The following is a 19,929-nucleotide window of genomic DNA, read 5'->3' as shown; positions in this document are numbered from 1 at the left end:
ATCAAAAGCTGACACATTGTCTTTATCTCATCAGGCAAACTGCGTGCAAACTTCATGATCACGTGTTCTTTGCCTATTTTTGTAGAACAGAGTTTCTCAGAGAGACAAAGTACAAGGGGAGGAGAGCAAAGGCTGCAGTGTACAACTCAATACAATACCCTTTAGCTTCACTTATTTTATGACTGGCTCAAGATTTTCACTCCAAAGTTGGAAGTGTTTGCTCTCTATTCTGAGTTGTGATAGAATTCTGTATCATTGTGGAAATCTTTGAGCAAATGTTAGATTTTTGTTGGTTCTGTTACTTGCGCATATGGTAATTTTCTATAAGATGTAGTTAACAGAGTTTATAAGGGATAAGAAGTTAAGAGACTGTTTATGTTTTGTTTTTTTAATTGGAGAGAAATTATTCAGTAGAAATCTTTGTTTCTTCCCATGCATCGTTGAAACAAATTCTAAAAATCCACATTGGATTATGTGATTTGTCATGAGCTTCCTAACAAGTCAAAGCAGAATAAGATTTATGCTATTTTTCAGCAGAAACCATTTCATGCCCCAACAGAAATGGAAATGACTGTTCTCAAAAACCTTCCAAGTTGAAGTGGGAGGAGATAATCTGCAAGGAGATGTTACCTTCTCAAAAACAACCTCACATCATCCAAGGTGTGGTTGGCTTTGGCAGTTTACCAAGGGGAAGCTTTACTAGATTTCAAATCACCCACCTAGCCAAGCTGTGCTGAGGCAAGGCTTTGTTTAACTCCTGCATTCACCAGACCAACCCTGCCCCTACCCACAGCTGCGTTTTATCTGACATGAATGACAGGATTATAAGGGAGAGTTAAAACAAACACAGGCACTCACACTGAGATGCAGCATAAACAGGTTTATGAACACGTACGTAATGAGAGAGCCTCTTTACATTGGGGCACAAAATCCAAGTGTCACTTAAGGAAGGGGGTTTTTTTTTAAACTAACAGGCCGTGGTTAAAGCTCTGCAGATTCAAATTCCATAGAAATGTAGTTGTAAAGAAGCACCGATACCTTAGACTTATGTGGAGGGTTTGTGTGTGCTGATCAAATATTCTGGTGTTAAAATAGACTAGTTTCACATAGAGGGGTGACTGAAAACTGTAACTCTGAAATTTCAGAGAGCTGGCTTGCTTCTGCATTCCCACATTGGGAGATGTATGCTAATGGCTTAATTTTTATGATAAAAACATGAAAGATAACTCCCTAAAATAGTATTGAATCCATTTTCTGATAAAACAAATTTGTTTTCCCATTTGTGATTAAAATGACCTACAGTAAGATTTTATTTTTTAAACTAGGTGTTAATTAAAAATATGGAAATGGATTTTAAAAACCTTGCAGTTCACAGAGGAAAAATTACCATAACTGATCTGTTCTCAGAGCCATGCCTGTTCTGAGATGTTTTTAAGATGTCTAAGTTACTGGTTGTTTTTCTGCCTGATTGTTTCCAAAGCAAAATGTGATTCCAATAAAAACAGTAATTGAATTTACAGTCCACAGGACAAATTGTTGTTTTAACAGAAACTTACACACTCAGGCAAAGAGCTTATGTTTTAGGTCTAATAACAAAGAACACAAGCTCCCCATTTTATGTGGCCATATATTCTGCAGTTTTCTAATGTGGCATTTTTTCTTAAAAAAATCTATATTGTATTTTTTAAATTATGTGAGCAGTTTTTTCCCCCTTTTAGCTCTGGATCAATATTCCTTAGGTTGTGTTGGTTTGGGGTTTTTTTAAAGCAACCTTTTAAATGTTAGTGCAGCTATTTTCTGTAGCATCAGCTGGGGGTGAATCAATACAGACAAGCCTATCCATGTCTAAATGCACCTAATGACGGAGAGGAGTTTGGAGAGAGCTTGTTCATCTGGCATTTGGTGCTGGGAGAGCATGCAGAGCACAGGGCAGTTGTGTGAGGGGCTTGTGCATGACCAGTCTTGTGTGGAGAAAATGCTGATTTCAGAGGAAGTGGGTAGGAAGGGAAGGCTATCCAAGAGCAGTGGCAGACAAAGGCAGGAGGTGGGACCTCTTTCCAGCGTCAAGCAGTGACTGCCCTTTACTGTACCAACAGCAAAATAAATGCTGGTTTTCTGCTGTCAGACTTTCTCTACAGGCGCCTCCGGGCTCTTCTCAAGTCCCTTTTGTTCTAAAAGGTGGGGGGATTACATATTCCTAGGTTTTTGGAATCTTGGTGCCTTTTCTTTTCTGTTTAGGTAAAGCCTGGAGTCTGTGCTTGCTGAACTAAGAGAAGTTTGGTGGGGCTCAGCTCCAGGGGTACACAGGCTGCTCTGAACTGGTGTGTGCAGAGCATGAGAAACACTGGAGATTCACACGTGCTGGAAACAGGCATGTCTACATTAGCAGGCTTTTTTTGGAAGTCTTAGGGCTGACCTAAAGCCCTGTGGAACAGTAAGAGTTGGTGAGATATTGCTGCATCTCAGATGTAACACCTGGAAAAAACAGTCTTGGATAGTGCCAGCAGCTGTCTGACTCTTCTCCTAGACACTCAGGGGTGCAGCAGGAACACGTGGTGCTGGTAATCATCTCTGAGTTCCTACAGTGACCATTTGAATAAAAAAGGGACTATTTTGTACTTCTCAGCACCAGGTAGATCAGGGGCCCTGAGTGAGGAAGCCAGCTTTCCTAGGTTCCCCTTGGGAAAAGGCCAGAGAGCAGGCTGTGCTTGCTGCAGTCCAGGGCAGGTACATTAAGGAGTTTTTAGGTTCTTAATTTATCTTAGTTGACTGTCTCTCAGGAGAGGCAATTGTCTTTGCACTTCCTGCAAGCAGGGGTTTAGGGGGTTGACAGAGCCCCTAAAGCAGGTGTGATGAATATCAGCCCCCCAAGCAATTTAATTCTTATAGGCCATTTTGTTGCCAAAGGCACACGCTCTCATGCAAATTGGTTTTCTGAGAGTATGGAATTGCAGTCAGTATTTATGAAATGTTTGAAGCCTGGTCCCAGAAAGAGGTACAAAGATGCACCTGGCCAAGTTTTGTTTCACATTTTTATCATAATGTTTTCAGCATTCATATTGGTTCTTTACTGATAAAATAATGTGGTAGAAAAGATGCACAACAAGTGTAAAGCTCCAATCTGATAAAGGTGGATGCCACTGCCTGTTGTTCATTGGGTTCAACAGAACTTACTTGTATAGTTTTCAGATGTGATCAAATAAGTAATAAAAGGGCCTTCATTTTTTAAAAACATTTGTAGCTCTAGATAGGTGGTTCCTGTGGGAATGGTGTTTGTGGTGTCTTTTTGTTTATTTTTTAAATGACTTTAGATCCCTGTTGATTGTGATTGTACGGCCAGTATAGGAGCTGGCAGTTCTTTGCTTGTTCCATGGCTTGTTCCATAGCCTCTTGAAGTGGAAAGGGGGGAGTTGATACTTTGATGAGTCCAGATATGCAAGAGTTGCACTTTCAAGAAGAAAAAAACCGAAATTGTTCACCCCTCCTGAAAATCTCTATGTATTTTTTGAAGGGTTATGTTAGCCTTGAGTATTTAAAATGATGAAACATATCCCAAAAATAATGAATTGCTTAAAAATAATTGTTTGGTTCTTTTTCCTTGCAGTCTAGTTTTTGAGCTTTCAAGAATTATGTTTTCAATCTTTCCTTTGCAACCGTAAGAGCTAACTTTATTTTTAAATGAAAGCTGAGTTTCTCTTGTAATCCCATAACTCTAAATTTGGCAATGCTAAATGCAATGTGAATTTAGAATGACCATTCCAAGGTGAATCATTTAGTGATGTGTCCTCAGCATTAAAGCCAACTGGGGATTTTTTTTTATGTCTTTTATTTTGTCTTTCTAAATAATCTGCAGATTGGCAGCAATAATTGGAAGCTTGGTGAAAGCAGTAGAAGACAACTGCTGCCTAGTAAAATCAGGGGGTTTTATTGTTGGGTTTTTTTCCTGCTATGTTGAGAGAGATTCTTACAGAATCTAGGTATTAAGGGCGCTCTGCATTAAGATATCTCTAGAGAGGAAGGCTTTGGTTGTTTTTGTAGAAGCACCCTTTTCTACTCAGTCAAGCATTAAAATTGGCAGCAGCTCCTGGAGTAGCAAGAAAATCCTGGTTGTCCTCATGTAGTTACTGAAAACAGTAAGAGGATATGTAAAAGCTTTAACTCCCAGGAAAAATATTTATAACTGTGACATTGTGTTTCCTTACAGTAATTTATGGGCAAAATGTAGGAAAGGAGGAACACAAGCTATAAATAATATTTCTTATGTAAACATAATGGCAGTAGCAAATTCTTTTTATTTAAAAATTAATATTGATGTTCATTAATATAAATTACCACATTTCAGATGACTCTGATGTCCTTGAGGCCAGATGTCACTGACTGATTTACAGCTTCCTGGGGGGAGGAGGAGATCCTGTTTTGTCAATGTAGGCACCAAATTGCTTCAAATAGCTATTTTAGACTAGATTCTTTACTAATGTATTGTCAGCAAAGTCGATTCACATCACAGATCAGAAACATGGAAAACTCTTTTAGAACATATTGACTTGGATTTTGAAATGCAGGAAAAAGAGCATAAAGCTTACCTTTGACTGAACTTCTGTCTCTTTTAGGAACAGTGGTTTACAAAACCACTGCCCAGGAACACGCACAGAGCATTTTATTGTGCATCATTAGCAACCAGGGAGCATCCTTCAGAGGCAGAGTTTTAGGCCCTCGTTGATCTTAATTCTACTTTTAATATTAATAAAAATGCGTGTATTGAGGGTGTGCAGGAGGAAGCTCTGCCACCTCAGTCACACCACAGAGATCAGATATCTTGATTAAGTTTTTGAGTGCTTCGTAAAATCCTTTGGTCCTTTGGACCTCATGTGTTAAATTGCTGCAAAAGAGGATAGCAGATGTGTTTGCAGAGCTATCAGCAGCTCCCAGGAACCTCCTGTGGGAACGCTCGTGGGCGATGCCTCCGCAGGCAGGTGGGGTGGATTTGTTGTGCTTGCATATGCCGGCAGGTAAAAGGGGAGGGATTAAAAAAAGCAGGCTGGTTTGAGTCAGTGCATCTCTGTCCATTAGGTATTCATTCAAATTCAACCACATGAAATACAGGCATCCAAGAAACCACCTCTTGTAAGTGCCTTTTATTGCAGCAGCTGAAATTCAGCACATTTGTAGGTGTGTGGCCCGCCATGCTTAGCATAAATAGCAAACTAATGTAAATCCTGTATTACAGAGTTTGTTTGATAGCAAAGCTCACATATATATGAGAGAAATCTGTGCAGGCCTCTGGTAGGATAAGGTCCCATGGCATACAAGTAAAAACTGCACAGGTGATATGAATACAGAGAATAATGCACAAAGAACTCCCTTTTTGAAACTCAGCTGCCGTTCATATAAATCAAACCTATATCCATTGAAAGGCTCGGAAAGATGTTACAAGGCTTTAGAAATGGTCCGTGTTGAATGTGGGATCTTTTTCCAATCCTTATAAATAATTATTTTCCTGTGTTTGGTAAGTTTAGCTGCAGAGAATTTACGTTAAGACTGTAGAAAGGAGTACAGAATTTCAGGTAATATCAAGCTGAGAAGGTGGTTTTAAAATATTTCTGTGATACAAAAGCTTTCTATCAAAGAGACAAATGCATCACCCCCTCAGTCTTTTTTCTCATTTATGAAATAAGTAAACATAAACGCTGAATTCTCATTTTCAGTAAGTATGTTAGTAAAGCCAAACTGACCTTGACCTTAGCTTTGTTAATTCCCAAACTCTGATATTTATTCCTGGAGTAGATTGTTCCCCTTCATACCACATACATTAATACTCCAATCCTTTCCAGTGCCTTGAATCAGAGTGTAAGTAAATAGCTAGTTTTAATCTACATAATATTTTGAGAGCAGACGTTCTGTGCTATGACTATTAAGATATTCCCAGCAGCCATTTCTATAATACTAAAACCTCTTATATCTATTATTAAAAGTAATACTATCAGCCAGGGCTTGTTATATGCCACAGAAACTTTAAATAATAAAATACAATGTGGATAAAATCTGCAATAATAGTAACTTAAGCAAAATTAATTTAAGTAACAGATAACATCTGGGAGAAAATGCAATGGTATATTGGTAAGTTATGCAAAGCTAATTCTATAATTACTACCACATCTGTGGAACTCATCTATTAGAACGCTTTACCGATCTTCTTTCCTGTTATTATTCTGTTTTAGAAATTTCCCTCTGTACTATTTTACTGTCTTTTCTCTGCCTACATTTGTAAAAATGCAATTTGCTACTCCTCAACAACAAGAAAAGTGTGTGAGTTTACGTACAGAACAACACAGGGCTTTTTATACAAACCTGACTTTATGCAGACTTGTACTTGTAAGAATTCCAGAGCAGGGTTGTGGCATGGGGCTGTGCCCTGAGAGCAGTGTCTGCTCCAGCTGCAGTTCTCAGCCGGGCTGGTGCCACTGGGCTGGGGAGGTGGTGCTGACCCATCAGTCCCATGTCAAGCTGTGCTGACTTCCCTGGCCAAGCGGCCTCCTGCCACCTCACCTCAGAACTGGTAAGAATAGTGCACCTAATTGTCCCTTCAGTCTCTTTCAGAGCAGCTGACACTGATATGCCAGCTACATTTGTGCAACTGCCTCACAATGTCTATGTTTGAATTCCCGTGGACCCGCTGGACCGCAGTGTGCAGGAAAATATTGCCAATTAATATTTAAGGCATTATCATCTTGCCAAACTGTTTCTCACATTTCAATAGTTATATTGATTCAAGAGGACACTTTGAGTAATACATCTTTGTCATAGTGAATAATGCTCACATAATGACAAATCTTCAGGAATTAAAAAAAGGAGAGTGAAGTTTTTAATGTAGGTCAGTGGAAGTAATTCACCATAAATTTACTCAGTCTTCAGAAACTAGCAACATTTTTTTAAAGCCTCTGTTAGTGTATAAAACTTACTGTGTCTCCTTCTCTGTTTTTAAATAGATTTTACTACAGAGCCATTGGTGCTATTAAACATGAGGTTTTGTTCAAAGGAAACACAAAGACTTAATTGTATTTTTTAAAGGAAAGTATTGCATCAGAAGGATTCATTTAAATACGTTTGTTGGCTTCGGGCTCTCACCACAATTCATTCGTTCTAATTTTCCCCTGGACTTGTTAAGGACACAATGTATAGAAAGGAGCAATGCAGAATGGCATTTTTAGGTCACTATATTTTGGCTGTAAACTGTGGTCCTGCTCATAAACTTGTTATTACTAAACAAAAAGCTTCATATTCTACATTGAAGTTTCACAGTCTTTAAAAAAACTTTTGGCTGAATGTTGGGACTATTATGGCTCATTAAAGAGACTATTTCTGCTGTAATTTAGTTATTTCTTAATGATCCAAGGGTTATTATTAGACATGGAACAGATGAGTAAAGAATGGCTCTCTGTAAAAAGATGCAGTGAAGTAAAAATATTATTCAGAAAAACAGAACCTCTGAAAAATCTTACCCATGCAAAAAAAGTGTATTTGATTGGTTTGGAATTGATTCTAAAAACATGATCTATTTTTATTACATAATTTGACTTTCTTTTTTAATTTTGACTGGAGAAAATAAATGGAATAATTTAATCTAAATAAAAAATATTTTCAGTGAATAGGTTACTAAGCAAAAAATATTATTTTAAGGAAGCAGAAAATAATTTTGAATTGTCATCCACTTCAGCTAATATTTTTAATAAGAAAATATAAGGTAAGAAAATTGAGATAGTTGCTAAATTAAAAAAACTCTAGTTTTAAAAGAAAAATAGAATTTGAAAACAAAGTGTCTTTGTTTTTGAAAGAAATACAATTTGAGTCAGTTTTTAAATTTTGATTCCAAATGCAAACTTTCTGATTTTTTTTGTATGTCGGCATTGACAAAGTGCTGAAAATTTAAATTACAAGTGATAAAAGAAAATGCTTCTATAACTCTGTTTTTCTCCTCAGTTATAATCTGCAAATCTTTCTGTCATCCTGTTAGGTTCTTATAAACGTGGGCTGATGCTACCTACCTACTTTACTGAATTCACACATAACAGGGAACCTTGGTGGTAGTGACAGAGTCCGAACAGAAGTTCTGAAAAGCTTTTATAGGACTACAAGAGAGATTTTTATTGTAATGAAGTGGCTAGGTCTAACTTTGTATTTTCAGTTGTTGCTATCACTTCTGCAGATATATAGAAGCTTTAATATTTTCTGCATGTTAACTCTAGCAAGTAACTAAATGACCCAAATATTGACCTAGCTAGAATTTCAAAAGTATGAGGAAATTAATTTATGGGAATTGCAATTACCCTGATGTGAATTAATGTCGTTTACTTACACCATCCAAGCAAAATCCTGTTTGTAATCGCTGACTCAGAACTGGAACATCTGCCTCATATTCTCAATGGGCACTTCCCCTGCAGAGGCCCCAGACACACCATTTCAGTGCTGTACCCTGCTCCTTGCTTGGTCTCAAATGCCTTTTTTCGCCCTATTTGGCACATATGTTTTCTGTCGTCCATTTTTTAAAAGTAGGACACAAAACCTTGTTCCTTTAGAGGACACAGGACTGCCTTGTGCGTCACTCCTGAGAACCTGAGCATGGACTTGGTGCCTTATCCAGCTGCTCCAGGTGGGAAATGCCATGCATGCTCTTGTCAGAGCATTCCTGGAGCTGCAGGTCCCATGGTTCCCTCTCTGTAGTGAGGTTCTCACGGTCACAGCAAAGGAAGAAGAAGAAGCAGCAAAGCTTGGACCATTAGCAACTCCTAAATTATAGTTACATATTAAAATAGTTTCCTTAGGGCCTTATTTGATATAGTGTCGCTGCAACTTCATGCTGACTGACTCCTTTGATATTCCCCTGCAATTCCAAACTGCAACAGTGTCCCTGTTCAGAAGTGACAAATTTGCAGTGGGAAGACAGAATGTTACCTAAGCACTGTGTTTTCTAAACGTAATTATACACATGAGTAAGAAGCTGTAGTGTTATGAAATTACGAAAATCATCTGTTCTTTCCAAGCATTATAAAGAGGGCCCCTTGAGATGCAGCTAGAAATTAAAGCTGATCTATAATCATTTTCAGAATGCTTTCCAGTTCTGAGCACCTGGATAGTAACAGAAAAGGTATTGTTTTTTGCTGTTTGCCAGCCATTTCATTTCCATTTAAAAAAACAGCAAGAAACCTCGGAGCAATAATTAAACATAAATTACTTTCTTCTTTTTTTCTATTTAATACTACCAGAATGAGCTTGAACTTGACCAACCTGCAGTTTCCCCCTCAGCTTCAGCAACAGAATCTCAGGTACGGTTTTGTTCCTTTTTGTTTATTTTGGCGGGGGGGGGGGGTGTTTAAGCTGTTTTTCTATGAATTTCCATTGGATCCCAGTCACTGATGGCATTTATTCTCTAGAACATAGCATGCATTCTCTTCTAATATTGAATGAAAAGACTTTTAATGCAATAATCAGTCAGCAGAGGACATTTATTTGACTGAGCCCATCTGGGCTCTTGCCCTGTGGGAGGATGTGTCTGCCTGGCCTGGGCAGTGTGAGACAGCCACGATGGTCTCTGTCAAGGCAGAGCTTCCCAAAAGCAGCTCTGTTTGTTGTTGCCTCTCTTTGTGCTGGGTCTCAGAGAGGGCAGGAGGATGTTCTAACTCAGTGTTTCCTCTGGCTGGTTGCTGCTAGGAGACTGACCAGGGGGATTACCTGCAAGAGCCCTGTCCAGAGGCAGCATCTTCCGAGGCGGGTGCTGTAGCTGGAGTCACTGCTGAAGATGAGAAGTCTGCAGTGTGTGAAATCCCAAATGAAATTATTGGCAACCTTGAGGTACTATTACTAGAAAGCTATTCACTAATTCTGTCTATGGTTAATTAGCTAGCTCAGTCTTAATGAATATAAACTGTGTTTGTGCTAAAGCTGGCAAAAAGCACATCCATATGCTGTAAAAATGTGAATTAGCCTCTATAAATAACTCCTAGTTTAGTCAGCTTACATATGATAAGATAAAAAATACTCAGTAATATGACAACATATATCTTCAGCCTTACTATGTGTCAAAAACACAGGCCAAATCCTGCTCCCAGTGATGTCAGTGGTAAAATTCCTTCTTAGGGGTTCAGGACCAGCTGCTGTGCTGGAGTATATGCAATGTGTTCTTAATATAAATTGTTAGATGCATCTATGTCACACATCCTTCAATTTGTGTAAGAAATGACTCACTTATGCCAATTTTAGGCTTTGTCTGGTAGGTGTGTGTCTACACGAGAGCTGCCTTAATGAAGCAGATCAGCTCTCAGTATGTGGTCTTCAGACTCTGAGGGGGTCATGATTTCTTTCTGTGAGATTCATGGAAGGGAAGGAAGCTACTGTCACTGGAATTAACAGGAAGTGATTGAAAGCCAAAGAACAGATTTGCTAGAATAGATTTGCACCAAGAATCTGATGGAATTTGGTCTTACTGGCAACAACCAGGTGGCATTAGGCACTTTGAACTTTGGATACAGCACATTAGACACTATTGACTAAGCAGCAGTTTAATAAATACCTAATATTATCTGAAAATACTGTGGTATTGCTAAATTGCTTTACTTGGACTATGCATTAGTGGGGAATATGAATTAGAATTATTATATGAATTATTATATTAATCAGACTAGATTGGATCATTAGATCTTTGAGTTTGTATTCCATTTCAACATGTCTTTAGAAATGGGAGGCAATCTCTGGCCTGTGTTATCTCATTCCTGTCTCTATTAATAGAAAAGAATAAATACCTGGTTTTCACTTGACCTTCATGCCATTAACATCAGTACTAAGAGTTTTTTTCTTTACAGGACTGCACAGATGAGAAAAATGCTTTCTTTTTTGGTTTGTTTTTGTGTGTGTGTTTTTTTTTTTTTTTTTTTTTTTTGCAACTCTGGTTGTATACAAAGAAAATAATTTCCTCTCAGGTTTTATTTCTTTCACCAGTGTATCATTTTCACCTGTTTTCTCAGTTTCATGACCTCTGAAGAAGTCTTATAATTAGATTTTTACCTGATTCATGATCAAACTCATACCATTTTTTGTTACGTGTGAAATATGGTTTCACAATCTGCATTATGTCTCAACATATGCATTAACAAGGCAACTGTTGCTCTAATTGAGTCTAGAAAATGACTTTTAGTCAGGTGTCACAGTGCTGACACTCAGTGGTCTCGGCAGCAGCCATAGCAAAGTGTGGTGGCAAATGATTTTCAGTGAAGGTAGGACCAGAGACAGAGGTGTGTAAAAACTGGAGAAGGCCTCTAGAGTGGCTGGGATTTGATTAGCCTAGAGGATCACTGTTTCAGTAACCAACTATACACATCACATAAAGGGATGAAGACGTATTTGTTGATTCTTGAATTGAATATGGTGAAGGCCATTTCTAAAGATTAAAAGTTGAGAGAGAAATTCCAGCCTTTTGGTTCTAATCTGAGCTACTGAGAACTTTGAAAACATTTCAGCTGTGGTTACCCATTGCTATATTGCAGAATAGCACTAATAGGGATTTCTAGGACTGGCAAGCCACAAAGTTCCTAAAATGTCAAGTTACTGCAAGTGCTTCTGGTACAAATCCATTTGCTTTATCAAAATTACCTGAATTCCATTAAGAATGTAACTGAGTTTTGGAAGATTTTATGTAGAGTCTGTAAAAGACCTGTGAGCCTGTCCCAGTTGTTTGAACAAAACTTTATGACTCTTAGAAATACCGTCATTGCACTCTTTCCATTTCTCTTGTATTTTTGCAGTGATCAATGCTCATACTGAAAAATATACAAATTACCCATAAAACACCAGTGTTGTGGCCCTTTTTCTAGTGATCCCACATTTCTAAGTGCTATACAATCAGAGATTGCTATGCATTATCACTGCCAAAGATTTCATTAGCATACATCACAACCCCTGTACCTTCCCCACAAATGTTACATTGCAAATTAAACACTCAATTTCTACAGCAGTTTGGATTTCCAGAATGAGATGCATATTCATAATTGTGGTTGTAATTAAGACAGACAAGCAGCATCACAGAAATACGGTTTTTTATTGTTCATTTTCAGTAATGCTTTTTAATTCCAGCACTGTTTCAATAAAACACATTACACTAGAGAACAAACATCTGCAGCAAAGGCAAACAGTAGGAACAACCAGGTCCCAGAGCAATTTTTCTGATTTGGTGTCTATTGGTAAAGTCTGTCTGAGAATACAGGAAAATTAGCCTATCTGCCAAGACAAGGTTAGGTGAGGAATGGCTGTCCCAGATCAGTTCCTGCTCATGGCAGTCGTGCCATCCATCGGAATTGCACACGGCAATGTGATAACGCGCTATCACGTAAGGACAGGCGGGAACACCGTTCTGTCTGCAAAACAGGAAGGTGTGAGGGATAATGTCTGCCTTGCTGCTCCACACTGTGTCAAAACCAAAAAGACAATGTGCAGCGTAAGATAGCTCCATCGTAACCTCTTCTTTCTTCTGATTTTCTTTACAGGCAGACTTAAATGAAAAGCTGCAAATACAGGAAGAAGCTTAGACTTGGAGAAGAGAAAAATTGAAAAGTCCTAACCAGCCATATAAGAAAGGTGATGCTGGGTTTTGCAGGAATTGTGCAGTAGAGGATGGCACATACAGAGGCTGGCTCACTACCTGAACCAAATTATTTTTGTATAGAGGAAAATGATTCTGTTAACACTTACCTGGAAGTATTTCATCCAAGTTCCTCAAATTTACGGTGTTCTGCTAGCGTTGTTGTTTAGTTTAGACTTAAGTTGAAGATTATAAACAGAAGGGCACATAATTAAAACACTTTGAAGTTCAGTTTATTTCTGAATACAGTTCTAAATTCTAACTTTAAGAAAAGAAAAAGCTGCAGTTTCATTCTCCCAGTTGTGAAATACTTAACAGTTTCTGCTTTACACCTATGTTTTTTTTCAGGAAGTGTTGCTACAAGGAAGATACATAGAGGGAAAACATTATTTTGTGGCACTGTAGATATAATAAGGAGAGAATTTAATTAACATGTAATTATGTGCCTTGCACTGTAGCTACTCATTAATAATATGTATGTTATTTTGTTTTAATTTACTTCTAAGCTTTAAAAAAATTTAATAGCTTACACTTCTTTTTTTCCACCATATTAAAATTGTATAACTGAAGAGTCTGCGCTTAAGTATTCCAAGAAGAGTTTCTTTAGATTTCAGTGGATTATTTTCTGGAATGCATGTATCCTTTCATCTGAGAATGTTTCCATATTTTTCCAGACATTATAGGAATATTTCATGCTCAAAAAGAATTCAACCAAATAAATGACCTCAGAAGAACCGGTTGAACATCTATGTTTCAAACTTGCAGCCTGTGTTTGTTGTGTCACAGAACTCTGTGCCTAATAAGTCATACTTTGGAGTGTAAAGGCTGGATTGGATTGTATGTTTAGTGGATTACATGAGAAACAGAGTATTTTATTCATTGCATTTTCATATTTATTTACCACTAAGTAGAAAGTTAGATTTTGTTTCATTTCGTCCTCATTTTTTGGTGGTGGTAAATGAAAAATATTTGCAAGCCTGACTCAGCCAGTCTTCCAAAGAAGAAAACAGCTTGTAGCAGTTCTCCTAAAAGGTCTGATTTGATGCTGACTTTCAAGGGTGGTGGGCACAGCGCTGAGCATGCAGCTGGAAGAGTCATTCCCATGTGCCCTGCAAGATGTGGTCCCATAGCTGAAGAGAGCACCCAGGAGCTGTGCCTGGGCACCAGGAGCCTGCGTGTGCTCTGCAGAGTGCATGTCCAGTGTGGGCACAGAGCTCCTGCCAGCCAGTGGTTCACTGGTTGAAGGGACAGAGCAGTTTACTTGGTCTCATGCACTGAGAAAAATTCTTCCCCTGGTACGTGATAAGGAGAAGTAAGGCCTGTAATGACTCACTTCCAAGTTCTCTTGATTGCTGTTTCCAGTGCTGGCCAGAAAACTAGTGAGAGCTTCCTTTCAGCTGTTAAAAGCTGACTGTTCTGCTTTGAACAATGAAGGCATTATTGAGGCATTATTAGTTTTACCTTTAAAAAAATATTTTGATTCCTGGTTATGTTCTTTGTTGTTTTATTCCTATGAAACATGATTTTTTTGTTAACAAAACTTTCTGAAATCAGAATGTCCTTTATTTTGATACATAAATCCATCTCCCAAGACATTATGCTAATGTCACAATTTCCCTAGTTTTGAACTCAAAGGTGAGAACAGAACTTTTGAAGAGAGCTGTCCATATGACAAAGAGTATTTAAAATACTTTTTAGTCAAAATGTGTTATTGGCAATTTAGCATTGTTTAGCACTTCAGACCTAAATCTGAGAGCTGCAGCATTCCTGCTGTAGTGCTAAACAGAAAGGGACTAACTATGGTTTATATTAAGACCAATGCTAAACAAAGAATTTGCTCATAGCTCTTTCTCCCTCTCCCAGATTTTGTCGAACCTCTGGGAAATTTTAAAGTGCTTTGAAGATGAGAAATAGTATATGAACCTCAAGTATTACAGTGATGATTTGTTAGCAGTCAATCTTACTACATATGCATAACAGCTGAGGTAGTGCAGAAATCCAGAGTGAAGTCCAAATCCCACAAACCATTTTTGCAACCAACTTTCTGCTGAACTAAATAATGCTAACAATAAAGAATAGACCCTGGGATTTTGGGAGTGGGAAGGAAGATGGTTACGAGCCTGAGGGAGGGAAGATGAGTAAAAGGTAGACATAGCATCTCTCTAAGCATTCAGAGAGTAAGTTCTGACACAGCATATGAACATAGAATTGAAGAATTCTTTAATGTCTTCAGAATGTTAATATGAAATGCAAAACATCATGCTTTGGATAGATGGGTAGGAACAAAATGTTCAGATGCAATATGGTGCATTAGGAACAGTCTCCATTCTGTATTCCTGGCTTTCTCATTGGTTTAAATCAAGCTTGCTGTTTCTCCAGTCTCTCATGTCATGTAGAGTTACTGCTGTAATCATCTCTAAAAATAATTATGCTGTCATTCCTTGGACCTACACTTGAGGCTTTGGTATTACTATCTTTGAGTTTTTTGGGTTTTTTTCCCACGCTGTTGATCTAACAAAGTTCTTTACAATCCACATACATAGCATAGTTCTTAACAGGTTCCCACCCTACAGAGTTCTCAATTTAAAGCAGATAGATCTTGTAGAAATGAAGGGAAGAGATGTTCTGTCCTACCTTGTCTGCCAGAGAAGTGGTGGTTTTCCAGGGGCAGAGGACAGATGAAACAGTATAGTTTCTCCTATACTAGGTATAATATTGATGCTTTTAAGCATCTTCGTGGCAAAATCCTGGTCTGTACTAGCATTTTATAATGAGACAGTGCACAACTAGTAATTATCCTCTGGTAAAAGAAAAGCTCTATTTTCAGGCAGTGCTTTTCTGCATTACACTGACAGTGTGATGGAAGTTTAGATAGAAAGCAGCTTTTCTCGTAAGAAGCTGGCTTGAAAGTGATGGGAGAGGAGACAAAAAGAGAAGACAGTTTTTTACCTGTTTTATAGTATTTTGTCTTGACCTTTTCTTCTCAAGCCTTTCTTCTCTTCTTTTGCACCAAATTTTGATTTGAATTTGAAAATTACCACGCTGTTTCTTTCCTAAAATTGTAACTGGCATTCCTAGAAAAAATGTTTTCCTAGAAAAGCCACTGTGCGTAGGCTTCAAATTCAGCTTTTCATAAGTGACAATAAGACATTTTCTTCAATAACCTACACTGCCAACCTGACCACAAAACATGGGCAAAGTCAGCACTGGCCTGTTACAGTCAGGCTCTTCAGCACATGATCCAGGTGATCAATCAAACATGTTTATCCAGATGGTCATGTTGTACTTACCTGAAAAGCCTCTGGAGTGCAGGTTTGGCTCTGGGCTTACCCAGAAGGGTGTAGAAGAGAGAACCACAAAGTTCTGTCAGCTGGCACTCTAGGGAGGGCTGTGTTCAAGGTGAAATCCCCTCTGCTTCTCTACCCCCCTTCACAAGGAAGTGACAGCAGTGACAAAACACTGTGCTGCTTGCCATGAGCAGCTCCAAACTGAACGTTTGGAATGAGCATTTCAGCCCATTTTGTTGTGGCACTTTGAGTGTGCAGAGCAAGCTTTGGGCTTCAGCAGTTGTGGATTCACATCACATGTACCAAAAAAAAAAAAAAAAAAAAAAAAAAAAAAAAAAAAAAAAAAAAAAAAAATCAAAGGATAGTTGCAGTGACTCATGTAATTGCGAGTCCCATTCAGATGCAGAGCCTTAAAGAGGACATGGAATTAGTAATGCTGCAGAAAGAACGGAATGTAAAATATTTCCAGAGTAGAAACAACCTGACATTTTACACAGTGGACTGCTTTAAATGCAGTAGTGCTACTCCAAAGCCTGTGCTGTCGTTGACTCAACAGTGGGTGCACTAAACAGGAGGTTTGTTCATGCACAATTCTTCACTCACTAGGCCTGCTGGGAGTTGTGTTTTTTTTTAATGTGTTTTTGAATGTTTCTGCAGCTGACTCAACAGAAAAGGAAAAGGTGAGTTGTTACAAGCACCCCACCCAGAGAGGGTAGGGGGAACAAGAGGGGAGACCTGTGGCCTTAAAATCAGGAGGGTGTGAGGAAGAATGGTCAAAAATGAGCATGGTACTTCTGTATTCCTGGAAAAAGGCTGGTGGAGCTGTATCACTTGAGGATGTCGATATGCATGGTCATTCATGGTGGGAGCCTCTGGAGGTTGCTTTCTGCACCTTTTAAGGTGAACCTGTTCCTCCAGTGACTGCAAAGGTGGCATCAGGACTTTGCCTCCCTTCACTGAGGTTGGTCTACATGAGTATCTCAGAGTTTTAATTTCTCTCTTTCCAGCCATTTCTGAAGATCTTTCATGCAACATTTTCTTGACATTTGAATCTTACATCTTTTAAACTTCAGCCAAGACAATTTTCTTGTCTATTTTTATGATTGTATTGATTTTAGCATAAAAAATGTCTTATCTGGGTAGAGCAGGATCCAAGTATCCCAAGCTGCTACCTTTGGCATTGGCTGTGGACGATGCTTAGCAAAGAGCATAGGAACAGAGCATCCTAAGGGCATACCCCTGCCATGGACTGGTGCTTTAGAAACTTGTGAAGCCAGAGTATGCACCCATAGATTGAAACTGAAGGAGTTTGTCTAGTCCTTTTTTGACCTCAGCTGTGCTCCTGCCCACCATACTATTCAATGGCAATAAGTTCTCACTGTCATTTTTGTGTTGTTGATGAGCCCCAGCTGCAGTGGATACCGATGGCTCCAATTTCCTCAGCTCAGTGGCTTTCAAGATCCTCAGCTGTATTGGTGGCTTGTATGTCTTGAGAGTGGCTAACCAGGAAGACACTGACTTTTCATGTACAGCAGGAGCAGCTGAGACCCAGGTAAGAGAAAGCAACTGTCAGTCTCTACAAGACTCAGCCAGCATTTGTGCCCTGTTGCTCTTTGTCACTTCTTTTTTGTGCCATATCTAACTTGGATTAATCCTCCTGAGCAGAGATGCATCATTCTGTCTTCATCTCTGTGTCAAGGGACACACAAGTGGCCCTGCCTGGACAGGAAGATACTGACAAAGGGAGGAAAAATGGCCATCTTTGGTCTGTCAGGCAGACAGCAAATAGTTTGCTATTCTGGTCATCAGAGCAGCAAGTTTCCTTGGAGCATGTAAGTCGTGAATTACCACACAGCTCTGAGAGGAAACTTTGCCCTTTGATTGTTTTCCAAAGAAATGTTCTCAATTTCTTTACTGCCAAATTCATATTACAGATCATGCTAGCAAATTTTCCCAAGCCTTCTTGACCTTCTCCCTCCTTTCCAGTAGTAAAAGAAATTTCAGTCATGGCAGGGAGATGTTGAAGATTGCTAAATTTTGCTGATTTAGGAACAGAGTGAATGAAACAAGCTTAAAAATATGTAGATAGCACATTTCGGAATGCAGTTAGCTCTGCTGGTAGGGAAAATGAAACTTGTGATAATTCTGCTGTTTGACAGTGTGTTAGAAAATTGCCTGCTAATGGGTAGGTGGGGAGGCTGCACATGCTCCCTTATGATGATGGCAGAAGTGTGTGTATGGCCCTGGGGAGCCCTGATTTGGGAGGATATTGGTTTTGGTTTATTTTTCTCCCTATTTTTCCAGTGAATCTGTGCCTGTTCTCACTGAAGTAAGAAAAGATAACAGCAATGCTTTGCTTCAAACGAGGTGTTTTACATTGATTGGAGCTTGAGGGGCTCAGTGTTTAGCAGCACCACTTCCTCTGTTACTGACTCATTTGTAAACAGCAGAGTGAGCCTGAGAGGCCTCCAGCCTGAGTTAGGATTTTGGGGTGTTTTCTGAATGAACAAGGTAAGAGGAAGACACCCATTTGCTGTGCTTGGCTGCTGTTGGCAGTTTTGGTATGCAACTGTCACAGGGCAGTTTTGCCACTAACCCCAGTTTTTCATTTGAGTTTTCTTACCTGGCATCCGTCTGGATAAAAGAGGGATGCAGATTTTTGTGTTGGTTTTGCTCTGAGACCATTCCAGCCTCTTTTTGAAATGTCACATTTCAACTTAACAAATTGCTGGATCATGCAGTTCCTATGCCCCAGAAACCATTTTCAGTGACATACTACAAAAGCAGGACTGATACAGATCTCCTGACTGCATTTCAAAGACATACCTTTGGATGACAGCGTTGCAGATGAGACTTTAATTCTGTAGAACTCAGTGGAAATATGTTCATTTGCTACCAAAGCCTCTCGCTTCAATTTTTTTATCTTCTACTCTAATTTTCTGTGAGTAATAAAGATATGGGGGCTGATCCTCTATTGAAGTACAGGGATCAGTTATTCAAGTGAATTCTCTTACTATCAATGCCAATATTTCTGTGAAATTATTATTATTATGTAGGGCTACATGAAGGTATATCTTTGTTATATATGTCAGCTTTCAATACTGCCTCCCAAATATAAATTATGAGGATTATTTTTAAGCCCGTGATCTCAGTTTTACTAACTCCCTACTCAGACAAAATGCTTCTTGATCTCACTAGGCATATTTACCGTGGTGTGACTCAGGTGTGCTGGAGCTGGGCTGGGACTGGGGCAGCAGCAGCAGCCGGGGGGGAGCTGGGCAGGAGCCAGGACAGCCGGGATGAGCCCCACTACCCCCACATGCTGAAAGCTGGCTGCCCCACCACGGGGTGCCTCACTTCTGCTGGGGGTCTTCTCTGAGTAAAAACAGAGTTTTAAGCATAAATCCATCAGGCTCAAAGCCAGAATTGGGATCTGTTTGCACATCCCTGCATTGTGTTCTGAGCAGGTTAAATACGTGTGTGTGTGTGTGTGTGATGGTATTGAGAAACAGAGTGATTTAGATGCATGCACATTATTCCTCAGCTCTCTGTCAACAATCAAAAATGAGCTTTTGGATTTATTAGTTCCCAATCCTGCACCTCTCTTAAATCATTACCATATAATAAGGACTCTATATGGTGCATTGTCAATAAAACCTAATATTGAGAAGATTACCAATCGTCTAGTGCAAATGGAGAGCACTGTAAATGATTTAGAGAATACGTGTCAGACGTTAAAGCTGTCTAATACCTTCTAAAGTAGGTTGATACTCATAAATCTAAGATAAACGACCTGTAAAACCACTTAAGAAGAAATAATACTCATTTAATCAGGCTTCCAGTGGAAAGACTGGGTAGGAGAGCAATTCGTAAGGAATTGTGAAATCTTTTCTAATTCAGGACTTTGTTGATACAGAATGCATTTGAAACATATATTTGATAAGCAATTTTGGTTACTTGAAACTACTGTTGTAATAGCACTAAATTATGGCCCCACTGAAAAAAAATAAAAGATCA

The 19,929-nt window shown here is 39.0% G+C and overlaps 1 protein-coding gene across 1 annotated transcript in view; it reads left to right on the top strand.

Moving 5' to 3' along the window:
- Positions 1-16,271, top strand: part of CABCOCO1 (ciliary associated calcium binding coiled-coil 1) — a 47,132-nt gene extending 30,861 nt beyond the window's left edge. The window contains exons 5-7 of the mRNA XM_059851126.1: positions 9,261-9,320; positions 9,706-9,846; positions 12,531-16,271. Coding sequence (XP_059707109.1) covers positions 9,261-9,320; positions 9,706-9,846; positions 12,531-12,572 — 243 coding nt within the window. The 3' untranslated portion in view covers positions 12,573-16,271. The remainder of the gene's footprint in view (positions 1-9,260; positions 9,321-9,705; positions 9,847-12,530) is intronic.
- The last annotated feature ends 3,658 nt before the right edge of the window (positions 16,272-19,929 follow it).

Source organism: Haemorhous mexicanus, chromosome 7 (assembly GCF_027477595.1).
Source record: "Haemorhous mexicanus isolate bHaeMex1 chromosome 7, bHaeMex1.pri, whole genome shotgun sequence".
Taxonomy (NCBI): domain Eukaryota; kingdom Metazoa; phylum Chordata; class Aves; order Passeriformes; family Fringillidae; genus Haemorhous; species Haemorhous mexicanus.
The sequence above is the reverse complement of the archived record's forward strand: the minus strand, read 5'-3'. Positions and strand labels throughout refer to the sequence as shown.